At 37.9% G+C, this 12,277-nt stretch overlaps 1 protein-coding gene across 1 annotated transcript in view; it reads right to left on the bottom strand.

Annotated features, from left to right (window-relative positions):
• Nucleotides 1-798: 798 nt before the first annotated feature.
• The window catches only part of RESF1 (retroelement silencing factor 1), a 32,724-nt gene continuing 21,245 nt past the window's right edge, over nucleotides 799-12,277 (bottom strand). Inside the window, 6 exon segments of the mRNA XM_049822520.1 lie at nucleotides 799-1,886; nucleotides 1,888-2,018; nucleotides 3,214-3,288; nucleotides 4,082-9,486; nucleotides 9,859-10,005; nucleotides 10,898-10,982. Of these exon segments, the coding sequence (XP_049678477.1) occupies nucleotides 1,857-1,886; nucleotides 1,888-2,018; nucleotides 3,214-3,288; nucleotides 4,082-9,446 (5,601 nt within the window). The 5' untranslated portion in view covers nucleotides 9,447-9,486; nucleotides 9,859-10,005; nucleotides 10,898-10,982 and the 3' untranslated portion in view covers nucleotides 799-1,856.

The raw sequence follows: 12,277 nt of genomic DNA, 5'->3' as shown, positions 1-12,277 counted from the left end.
ATGCAGAACAAAACCCAAAATAAATTCTTGACAGGGGCTATGTGTTGTTTGTACTGGGTACACTTAAAAGCTACAATGAATCTTCCCTAATGCAGGCAGTATAATACAGGTGCTGAACTCCCAAGAAAATGCAAAATAAAACCTTCTCAGAGTTGCCAATATTATTACAAAATGCTCTGGTGGAACATTCCCCACAGACTAATAGTTGGGCATCCAGCCAGGGAAAAAAAACAACAAACAACAAAAAAACCCAACTAAGTTATTAGGACAGCTGTGCCAGACAGGAAGGGAGTTAAAAACCTCCCAAATAGTTCCCTAGTTTGAGAGAAGAAATGTACACATGATGGAAGGAGAGGACTTTTCTCCCCAAAAAAGCCATTTTTTAATTCAGCATACAGATAAAGCTAGGAAATTTTAATGGTATGCTCCACTGGGTAATTATATCCAAGATGCCTACAAGCACACATCTTCAGCAATGGCGTAGTACTGAAGGCTATTTAAGTACTCATGCCAATCAATTCCCAAGTCAGAGCAGGAGGAAAAAAAAAATGCTGAAGAGAAATACATTCCTGATGTGTTTTCTGAAGTATAAGTACATGCTGTTAGAAGTTCATTAGAAAAAGCTTGGACTCAAGTCCAGTTCTCGCTTGCAAACCTTTTAAGAAAAAGAAGATCTGGCACTTATTTTATAGCTGCTTTTCATCTACAGGAATATCTTCAATGCCTATTTAACTAACTGCAATAAACACAACTTTATACTTTTAAACTAAAAAAAAGACAAGGCATAGCCTTCAAAAGTTTATTTCAAGTATAAAAACCGTTCAGTGAAATATCTACAGTTTTTACTTTCAGTATAAAGGTTTAAACAGATAGAAAGAATCAAGTACCAAATTTCTGAAAAAATATGATTCAATTCAAAATTCTGAAAAAATGAAAAGGCACTTAAACATAAGATATCCAACAACAAATATAACCTTTATGTCACAGTGAACATGTAGCCAAACATTATCTAACTTTATAAACAAAAAATTAATTACAGTCTGGTTAAAGTGAGCAACATAGTCCAGATAGAGTGAATTCAAACTCCCTGCACTTTAACAATCACACTTTTTTTTCAAGTGTAAAGAAAGCAGAGAGAGGGAGGAAAAAACCAAGAGAAGTCTTCAGTCAACTATCAGTTTACAGCACTGTGTTCAGATGAAGAACTCAAGAGTTCAATTTGTACAAGTTCCACAAAATGAAATGGAAGAAAACTGGGTAGCAGCATAAATACTTCATGGTATCCCCGATCTGTATGTTTAATTTGAGGGTTTTGTGTTTGTATTCCCAGTTAAAAAAAAAAAAAATCTACAAAAATAGAAAATCTTGTTAGAAGCACAACAATCAGACTAGCGTAAGTAGAAAATAAAGGTATAATGCTTGGGAATCCACTGCAATCCCTTTCCAGTTGGAGTATTCTTCCACTGCCAGCAATGGAAAGTACCACAAGTACAAGTTCTCCAGAATCAGAAAACAAAACAGGCTATGACAATTTAAATAAGTTTGAGTTTTTTTGGTCAAGATTCAACTAACTCCTGTATCTTTAATTAAAAAAAAAAAACAAAACCCAAAAAACTCAAATATCCCAAAAAGAAAACAGTACATTTGACAATGGCATTTTCAGCACCAAAGCGTATTTGTGCAATAAATACAGACTAAGATCTCAATCATTCACAAATACAAGGCAAATAGAGGGGAAAATTGCCAACACCAAAAAAAAAAAAAATATTTTTTTTACAGTTAGTCAGAAATATGAAGTAAACAGGAAAAAGCATTTTAGTGTTGGCATTTTTTTTTCTAGTGATACTGAAAAAGACCTATGATACAGGAGTGCTACCAAGGCTTTTGCGACTTTTTTTCCAGATACATTTTCCTGTAGGTCTGAAACACCTCTTTAGAGTCTTTGATTGGAATGTGAAGAGCCTTGACATCTCCATCCAGGATCTGTATAGCTGTATCAAGTGGAATACTGTCCTCAGCTGAAAGACAGACAGAGAAGCAGGTTAAAGCAAAAGTCTAAGAGTCTCAAATGATGCTACTCCTTATGCATGTGGCACTTCTGGCCACCCACTGTCAAGAAGGATGCCACAAATTTCCTTCCTAAAGCATCAAGCACCTCAGACTTAATCTCCAATGCATCTTCAAGCACCAAATGGTCATTTGCGTGTCTTCCTAAGATCTCTAAAGAATATTAAGAAAGGTGTGAATGAAAACACGTGTTCGTGAAAGTAAGAGAAAAAACAAGAGGAAAGGCTAAAATAATAGCAGACACCAATAGCCTAGGACACATTCAACAGCAGTAGAAGATGCAAACACTGCCAAATATGTTGCTTTCATCAAGACTACAACAGAGGTAACTTGTCAGCAGAGGACTTGCACTCTGATAAGAACAGGATGGCAACAAGGTTACAGCATGCTGAATGTACCATTTTGCTTTCTATTAGACCAGTAAGAAAACAAGACTATAGCTAGAAAGATACCCAAAGCAAAGAAAGAAAGACAGCAGGGAGTAACCTCGCCCAAGATTTACAAAGGACAGAACAACCAAGATCCCGAGATGAAAGATGACACTGTTTTAACCATTGACTCCTAAAGGTTACAAAAGACCATCCAAAAAGTAATTTGCCAATCAAGAGATCAAGGAAGATGTAGTAGTGGCACCACTTTTCCTCTGTGTGTCATACATGTAATCCTGTCCAGACTATTAGGACACACAGGTCCTGGTACTTGTGAGAATGCACGTATGTGCGGACAGCATCAACGTAACTGTGAAGGCCAAATAAAATTAAAAAAAAATCATTTTCTGTTTTTATAGTCTCACACTAGATTTTGTTACATCACTTCCTACATTTTGAAGTGGGAAAGAGGTACCTTAGTCTTCACCTACAGTTTAAAACTGTACTTGAATCTTGTCACCAGTGCTACCTCTGATTCAACTGCACACACATATGCAGGAAAATTCCAACTATCTCCAACAACATATTCTTATGGCAATAAAAATCTCCACAAATCTTTCAAACTCATGTCTACTCTACAGTATCCATTTCAGCAGCAGAGCAAGTAAAGAATAAGTTAAAATACTTTATTAAGATTTGCTATTATAAAGGAACACTTAAAACCAAGCAATGAGTATTTAACATGTATTTCAAAACAGATAATCAGAAGTCATTTCACCTGTAGAGATCTCTTCCAGCTTTTTTTGCTTCACTGGATCACATTTTAACCAATCTTCTTTTTTACTCTTGACACCTAAAGAGAAAATTTCAGAAATGTTTTTGAGGATCCTAAATCACAAGTTTTGGTCTCTATTCAGCATCAAGTTTTAACACATATACTAGCACATGCAAAAGGGAATTTCCTTTTGGTGTGAAAATGACTGCAAGGGCTGGTATGTATAACTTAAGATTTGGTTTTATTTAAAATCAAATATAGCATTTGACACAAATATGCTTCACAATGCACCATGTAAAATGTCAAAAGATTGGGGATAGGGAAGAAGAGAAGGTAAAAAAGGCAGCTTAAAGCAAAGATGGCAAAGGTTACAGAGACTGTGTACAGGGTATGTCTGGCCGAAGCCCTCTCTCTTCCTCAATGCCACAAAAGATCTCTCCCTCCACTGTCTACCCAGCCAGATGTACACACAACCAGGTGAACACTGAATACAAATTAGATCACCTTTGGTAACTATGCCAAGGGAATCTGCTTTCTATGAACAAGCCAAGCTATCTTCTACAAATAGGTTAGAAAGTCTTCCCGCAAAGTGACTTCAAACTGCCATGCTCTGAACTACTCCACTTTTATTCTGTAAAACTTAAGGAAAAAAGAATAAAATGTAAAATTGAAGGAAGTCTCATGTTCTTTTTCAGCTTAACACACACCTACAGTCTGTCAGAAAGCTAGCTAAGCTATTTCAACCTTCAGCTTCTAGAGTCCCACATTTTCACTGTCTGTAGTTTTGTGTAACATGAATTCAAGGAGAAGTGCACGCTTTTTACTTGCAAATTAACTTACTTACAAATTAATAATCAAGATAGTATCATACCTGCCACAACAGCTTTCTCTCTTTCCAGGGAATTCTTTGCAGCTAAGCTCTCTTCATCAGTGGTTGGATTTCTGAACAGTATCTCTGGACACAGCTTAAATTCAAGTACTTCCAGTTTGCATGATTTCTCAACTTCTGATACAGAAGCACCTCTTTTCACATCTGCGCTGTTTTGTGACACTTTGGGCTTTATAGGCCAGATGGGTCTGACAGGTGATGTCTCTAATTTTGTCAGATATATGCGTTCCTGTGCTGTACGTTTAAATGCAACTCTGTTCAGGTAGTGTTTTTTTGGTTCCTTTTGAAGATGCAATTTTAATCTGTTATTTCTTCTATTTAAATACAGCAGATTCTTATCAGGAAACATTTTCTCAGAGCACTTGTCTTTGTTTTGAGCATCGAGACGCCTCTCTTTGTTAGAAAAGTAGTTCCTCTCTTTGTTAGAAAAGTAGTTCGAGATGGTAGAAGATCGAGCCCTTTTTCTCTGTAGTTTAAGCACAGAGCGATCTGCTAATGAACTCTTTGATTTCCAGCCATTTTCTCCATTCAACTTTTTAGCTTTGTCAGTGTTTATCAAGAAATTATGTGAAAGCTGCTTGGATTTCTTTGCTTCAGATTGTTTCAGTCTTTCCTCTTCCACTTTTGTTTTCTTAGGGTCTCTCTTCCCAACCTTATTTTCCTGCCTCTTCCGTTTGTATGACTGCTCCTGTGAAGGATGAACTTTAATAGATTTAGGCTGAGAATATTTGGGGTTTCTTGACTTTAAGTCTACAGGGCCAAAATTTGGGAACTTTATAGCATCAGCACGGTAACTATTCAGCTTTTTATGTTTTATTTCTGCTGATAATTTGGCTTTCTCTTTGATGTTAATTCCTACATCTTGCCCAAGTATGTCCTTTTGTCTCCTACCATTCTGTTCTTCAGCTGAATTCTCTTCACAGGTTTTAATTTTTTGTCCTTCATTGACTTCAGCATGCTTAATTTCAACAGTTTCTGACTCTGTAAATTTGTGAATGTCTGTTTTGCATTTCATGGCCAAATATCTTTTGGTTTTATCTTTTGAAAGGGACTCCATTTTGAAAACTCTCTCTTGCCTTTTGGATGACTTTGTCATGCTGTCTGCATCTGTATGACCAGCTGTCTGATATTCTTTTTTGTCAGAATGAAATTCTTTGCCTAACAATGGGATTTCTCTGTCGATTTGCAGCTCTTTCTTCAAGCTGCTCCTTTTAGATTTATCAGCATCCTGGTTTTCAGAGGAATTATCTGGTCCAATTATTTCCTGTTGTGTTGTAAGTGGTTTGTATTCATTAGTTGCCTTTAGCCTAGCTTTTTTGTTCACTGCAGAGGTGTATTTGCAAGTATCTTTTTTATTTTTGCTAGCGTTGTTCGGGATTTTTTCAGAAATTGGCAGGTTTCCCACTGCACAGTTTTTCTTCATTACGGCATCAGATTTACCGTTCTTTTCTTGCCTCTCTGCAGAGCTAGTATTTTCAGCTTTTGAAAGCTGACCATCATTTTTCTCTGCACCAGATGTTCCAAATATACAGGTATACTGTGGCATTTTACAACCTGAAGATAGGCAACCCATTAAAGAACAATCTTTCCCCCCCTCGGCCCTGCAGTTGGATGGTTTTTGTTTTATTTTTTTCTTCTGACATAGACTCTGATGAGGCTGAATACTGCCTTCAACGTTCTCCTTCTCAGCTGAAGCCTCTCCTGATAGTTGACTCGCTACTCTCTCGCTGTCACTAGAGGAACACCAGTTGTGTTCAGGAAACAGTTCTTGTATCTGATCAAAGTTTACCACTTCAATTTTTATCTGATCTACTGGGTCCTTCAAATGAAAATCCTTGTCACAAATTTGAGTCTCTTCTTGAGGTCTGTTCTCCATCCACTCAGCCACAGAATCATTTTGTACGGGTTCTTTTGTTAGCATATCAGCACCTTCAATGCCATATGGAAACTCTTCCACTAGTTCAGACAGCTGATTGTTTAGATATTTAATAGGTACTGTTCCAAAAATGTTCTTCTCTCTTTCTGTGCTATTTTTACTGGACATGTAATTTTGTTTACTGTTGTCTCTTGGAACAGTGAATGCATTTGTTTCAGTAGTTATGCTGATTGAGACATCTAGTGAATTTTGAGCTAACTGCTGGTTTAACCTAGCAAGAATTTCCAAATCATTTTCAGGATGCTTCAAAGATGCATTGAGTGACATTTTTTGTTCTGAGGTAGAAATTGTTTTAAGAGGATCGCCACTGCTTTCTTTCTCCAAATGACTAGCTGTGATACCATCCAAAATCTTACCTGCTTTATTCATGCAGCTTGATGATTCTTCCAACACATTTTGCAGGAAGCTCTCTTTTTGGGGAGTGTTATGGCTCAGCTCATTTTTAGACAAGTCCAGCTGTTGTTCCTTTTGCCTTGGGTCAGATGCATTTCCTTCTGACGAGGTATCACTTAATGCACATGTCTCAGGGACTGACCTGAAGATACTTGCTATTTGTGGATTATAAAACGTATGACCTTCAACAAGAGAACATACACTAGAAATACAAAACATCTGTTCTTCTATCACAGCTGTGGACGTATCTCCTGTCTCTAACACAGCTTGCTTGTCTTCACGGTCTCTTACACTTTCTTGAAAGATTTTACTAGAAAAATTCATGACCAATTCAGGAAGAGAAGCCTTGTTTTGTAACCCAAGCTGCAGATTTTCTCTGGCGTCTTGTGCCCATTGACCAACTTTCCTTTGGTTTTCATCGTATGAATTATTTACACTCACACTGCTTTTTACTCTTCTGCTTCCATTAGCTAATTCGGTCTGTTGCAAATGTGAGTCCATTTTCTGTACCAGAACACAATTACTGGGTGATGACCAAACAGTTTCTATTGTTTCTTTATCAGTATTTACCACACTTAAAACATTTTTCCCCTGTTCTTGCAAGCTACATATGCTTCCTGAGTCAATCACTGGATAGGTTTTACCTGCAGATGTTGGACATTTGTCTGCCTGCTCACTCTGTGTTCTCTGTTCAGAAAGTACTAAAGGAGAGACAACTGCAACTTGGAGTTCAAAACTTTTTATCAAATTGCAACTCAATGTATCAAGTTTTTGTGCTACAGAAGCAGTTGTTACAGGCAAAATTGCTTCATCTGTACTAACCAGAACATTATTTTGTTCTCTATTTTTTGTGTTTTGGCTGCAAGGTGAAATCTGATTTGCTGTGGGGCTTTCCTTTGACTGGCTATTTTGCACAGTTACAGATTCTGACGGATGCTTTCTCCACAAGCCCAGACATGCAGTTAGCTCTTCCACAGAGTAACTACAATTGCTCTGAGTAACAGATGTCTTTTCAGTAAATGGCATTTTCTTCTCAGCTACATCACTCTGGAATTTAGCTTCACCAGATTCAGCAGGAGAGTTTGTGTGAACTGTAAGCGCCTGCTCACTTTTCAAACTTTCTATGTTCTTCTCACTAGCGTCTTTTAGTAAGCTTCCATCTGAGGCAGATCTATCTACCAGTGGTTTATCGCTACACAGGAGACTAGTCAGTATTTTATCAGCAATAGCACCAGCTGTCTTCTCTTTCAATATATTTGTGCTGCTCAATACAAACTGAAGAAATGATGAATTCTTGGGGTTAGCTGGCACATTCTTTGATGCAGTTTTGATAGAGCTATCCACTTGACTAAAACATGAAGCGTTATTCAAGGATGTCACAGTTTTTTGAGAAGAGTTCAAGGCACATGCATCCCTTCGTTCCAAGATGGGAGTACTCTCGGGATTATTTAATTGAGCTGGGAGTTTGCTTTGAGATGGAATAGGAGCAGAGCTTGATGAAAGGCTTCCCTGCTCCACCTGAGGGTTACTTGGAGTCACCTCTAATCCTCTGTTATCAGCATTGGCTACATTTTTGTCATTTCTTTCTTCAGGTGAAGAGTTAAGTATTGGACTCTCTGTCATCACTGTTTCTGATGGGGAAGGTGGTACATTTTGTTTGGGCACCTGTGAAAGACAATTAGCAAGAGCAGCTTGGCAACGTGGAGGAAGTGGGGGAATACTTCTGCCACGTTTTGAAGCCTCAAAGAGTTTTCTTTTACAACGATGCATCCTTTCAAGCAGGATACATTTTTTTTTAATAGTGAGCAACTTTTCAGCTTCCCAAGCTAGTCTCTCCTTTGTAATTTGTCTTCCATCTACTGCTACTGAACAAGTTTGAGAATTAACAGGCCCATTCATTACACTACTAGTCTGGCTTTCCTGAACTGAAGCACTATCGCTCTGTGGCTTTGAAGCAGCCACTGAAGAAAGAGTTTCCAGTTCTCTCACAATATCATACAGTTCTTTGGAAATGCCAGGGCATGGCACAGACTTTTCATTAAAAGGCTGATTTGCTGTCACATTTCCACTTGAATTACTGACATTCCTAACTGATTGACTGACTTCTCCAGATTGCTGGTTCTGACAGTGTTGCTGAACACTGTTAAAATCAGAAGCATTTTCTGGATCTGATGGGTGCCTCTGTTGGCTAAGGGTGTATCCATTAGGCACATTTTGAACTGCTTGTGGTACACCTATTAAAGCCTGTGCTGCAGCTCTTGAATCACAGTTGGCAGGCAACAAAGATGGTGCAGAACATCCGCTAGGAGCTTCTGATCCCGTCTGACTTCGTCGATACTGTAGCAGCTGCGCTTCAGTATTTTGCAGTGAGTATAAAACTTTAAACTGATTGTTGGAATGATATATTTGGTTTTGGACACGTTGCCCAGATGTACCAAGAGACACAGAACTATCCTGGGAAGGAATGTTACTTCGATATAACATTGTAGTTCTCACATCATTATGCTGCTGTATTTGTGACCGCACAGCGTAACCGTTTCTGGGGACGTACTGAGGTTCCCGAAGTACATTCCTCATGTTATTTCTAGCATTCATTTGAGATGGGTGAGGTAACTTTCTACGGGAATAAATGTAGCCATGGGAGTTTGGCCAAGAAGTCTGAGTCATCTCTGCCTGCAAAAGCGATGTCTGATTGGGAGGTTTTGGAGTGGCTGGTACACAGGACAGCGGATGTCGAACAAGTGAGTATTTTGAGATGAAAAAATCGTTACGAGCTACAGATGCTCCTGGTAAACCCTGATATGAAGTTCTGAATCTTTCAGCATCAACAAGAGGGAAGGCAGCATTGCTAGTTTGCAGATAACCAAATGGTGTATTTCCAGCATCAGTGCATACTGAGGAATTGGCATTTGTCAGAGGAAAAGCATGTGCATTAGAAAGCGACTGACTGTAACATGCTTCTTTACTTTGCAGGTTCTTTACATCAGCATTCTGGAATGGTCTTACATTCCAGTCCATCTTTTTTTTATTTCTTTTTCTTCAGCCAAAAGCCAAAATTCTAAAAAAAAAAAAAAAACCCAACAAACAAACAAAAAAACAACCAAACAAAAAAAATACAACAACAAAAAAAACAAACCTTAATCTTTTGATCAGAACCTATTTCACTTAGCAAGAAATTACTTAGAATGCATTATGAACAGAACCATTGAACTTAAATTGCTAGGCAGAAGAGCAACTCCACTGGCACATCCTATGGACATCGATGTCAATGTCAAGCTGCATAAATTATTTCCCAGAACACAGTTAAGGTACAAGACGACAGAGCAGCAACTAACAATTCTATTGACTGTCTAATGAGTAACAAAATCCTCACATTACTCTCCTAATTCTATCATTCAACTTTTTAATTTAACAAGATGGCTATATTTACCTTCTCATCCAAAAATGATGGAAAAAGCCCAAAGTATTTGTATAACATGATACAATGAGCAATGCTTAAGAGCTGAGCATAAGAAGCACCTACACAATATAATACAGGTCAGAGTTTCCAGACAAGAAGACTTGACTTCAATTACACCTTCAAATACAATGAAAAAAAAGGAGAAAATTAATTTGGGTTCAGTAAAGATCTCTCATAATAACATGGCCCACTTGTTTTTATTCTACATGTCATTTGCTCTTCCCTGACACTGTGGGCAGTTACTAATTTTTGAGAAACACGAGTCTGTGACTGTAGTTAACAGCACATGTAGCTACAAGCAAACCACCCCTAATTCAGTTTGGTAGTGTTAACTTAGTCAGCAGAAGGCATGAAGCATGGAGATGACATCATCACCTCTGCTATTTCATTAAGTACACCTCCAGGAGGTAACAGTGTCACAAATCTCTAACTCTTTGTGTGTTATATTCCAGAATTTACACTGACTACCAACAAGCCCAACTGTGTGAGCATGTTACTTCTGAATGACCTCTGGAACGTTGTTAGAGACAACGTCTTCAAAGTCAAACACTATTTCAGTCTTCAAAAATTGAAAAGCACAAAAAAACCATGACAACCTACAAGCATGAATGCTGTTTGCATCTCGGTAAGTTCCTCTCAGTGTGGTCAAACCCACCTAGGGCAGAACAAACAGCTCGCTTTGTGCAGGGTATTAGACAACTTCTCAACAAAATGTTTCAGGTCATTTCTCTCAGATCACCAAGGGTTCCTAACTTTCTTTCATGGACTCTTTTAGATTTTAAGACTCTCCTGATTTCAAACTTAGGAATTAGAAGCATCACTCAGACCTAGCTTGTAAGAGTCACAAAATTACAATTTTCCAGGTGTAATTATTAAAATGCAAAGAGCTCTATCTTCCTCACTCTCTTACTTTCTCTCAAAGGACACCAATAACAAAAGAAAACAGGAAAACAAAGTCACATATGAAATTCATAAAAAACATCAACAACAGTATTAAAACAGTACTTACAGTGATGCAGAAATCTTAGATGAGAAAACAGGGTTTTGCATCCAAGCTAAAGATTTCAGACTGCTAATGTTACACTGGGTATTTCCTGAAAAATAATCAGGGGATAAAACAATCATCTCTTTGAATTAGATAACTGCTGATGAAATTTAAGACATTTATACATTCCAGAAACATGACTGAGATATATAAACAAGACTAAGATGTCAACTAGCAGTAATTGTAAAATCTTTGCTAGAGGAGAAGCTTTGATTACATGCAACACAAAACTTAGCCAAAAGTAAAACTCAATTCTTGTCACTGTCAAGACCATAAAAATGAGTACAGCCTTAGTTCACCATCATTATTAGCTGGATTAAGAAAACTAAGTTTGCAACTGTGATCACAACCTTAAAATTTTTTTATAACTTTAATGCAACAAAACATGCTACTTTAAAAAGTGGTATTTGGCAGAAAGCGCTTGTCTTTGGAAGAACATTTAACAAGTTCAGTAACAGTACAAGACTCTGAAAGACAAAGAGAAGACTATTTGTCACACATGCCCGCTTCACTCCATCTACTACTTTCTCACCTTGACCACAAGCCTCAGAAATCATCAGCAACTACTACACAGGCAACTGCCAATTTTTCATTGACAGTGCATAGAAAGGGAATGGAGAGACACCCCCATTGAACACAAGAGTAACAGCACAGCTCTTCAACAAATCTATCACAACTAAAATGCCTCCACCTAGACTTCTCTATCAGATAGTTTTGGCATGTCTCTGGCCTCTGCTGGTGTGATGTCCCTGAATCACTCTGTGGAGACATCTCACAGATGTGAGGGGTAGTTGGGCCATCTGTATAAAAGACCTGCAAGTTCATTGATTATGGGTTTCTGTTCTAGGGTAAAAGGAACAATACATCCAAACAGTGGAAGGCTATGTTTCCTTCAGTTTTCTAATAGCCTTAATCTACACACAACATCTAAATTCATTTCTGATACGAAAGACCTCAGTTTTTTATTGGCAATGTTTGTTATTGATTACTATTTCTGAGAGGCCTTCCTCTAGGAAAACACACACAGAGGAAAGTAAATGAAGCCTAAAACAGAATAAATTGTTACAGGCTTTTGATCTATTGGACTGGGTAAGACATTCCAGCAAAGATTTAATACTTCATTCACAGAACACTGTAACTTAACATTAAAGTCTGTACACCTGCATAATGGAGCCAGAAAACACCTAAACAGGGAAAACATACGGAGAGTATGGGACTCAGCAATGTTGTGTGAGACTTGTGAGAGGCAAACCAAGATCACAGTAACAGTTGACTCCTAAAGGGTATAGAAAGCACACCCAAAACCAGTTCACTGTCACCAGTCAAGAGGATAGTACGACATGG

Source organism: Accipiter gentilis, chromosome 18 (assembly GCF_929443795.1).
Source record: "Accipiter gentilis chromosome 18, bAccGen1.1, whole genome shotgun sequence".
Classification (NCBI taxonomy): domain Eukaryota; kingdom Metazoa; phylum Chordata; class Aves; order Accipitriformes; family Accipitridae; genus Astur; species Astur gentilis.
Note: the sequence above shows the minus strand (reverse complement) of the source record. Positions and strands in the feature narration are given on the sequence as shown.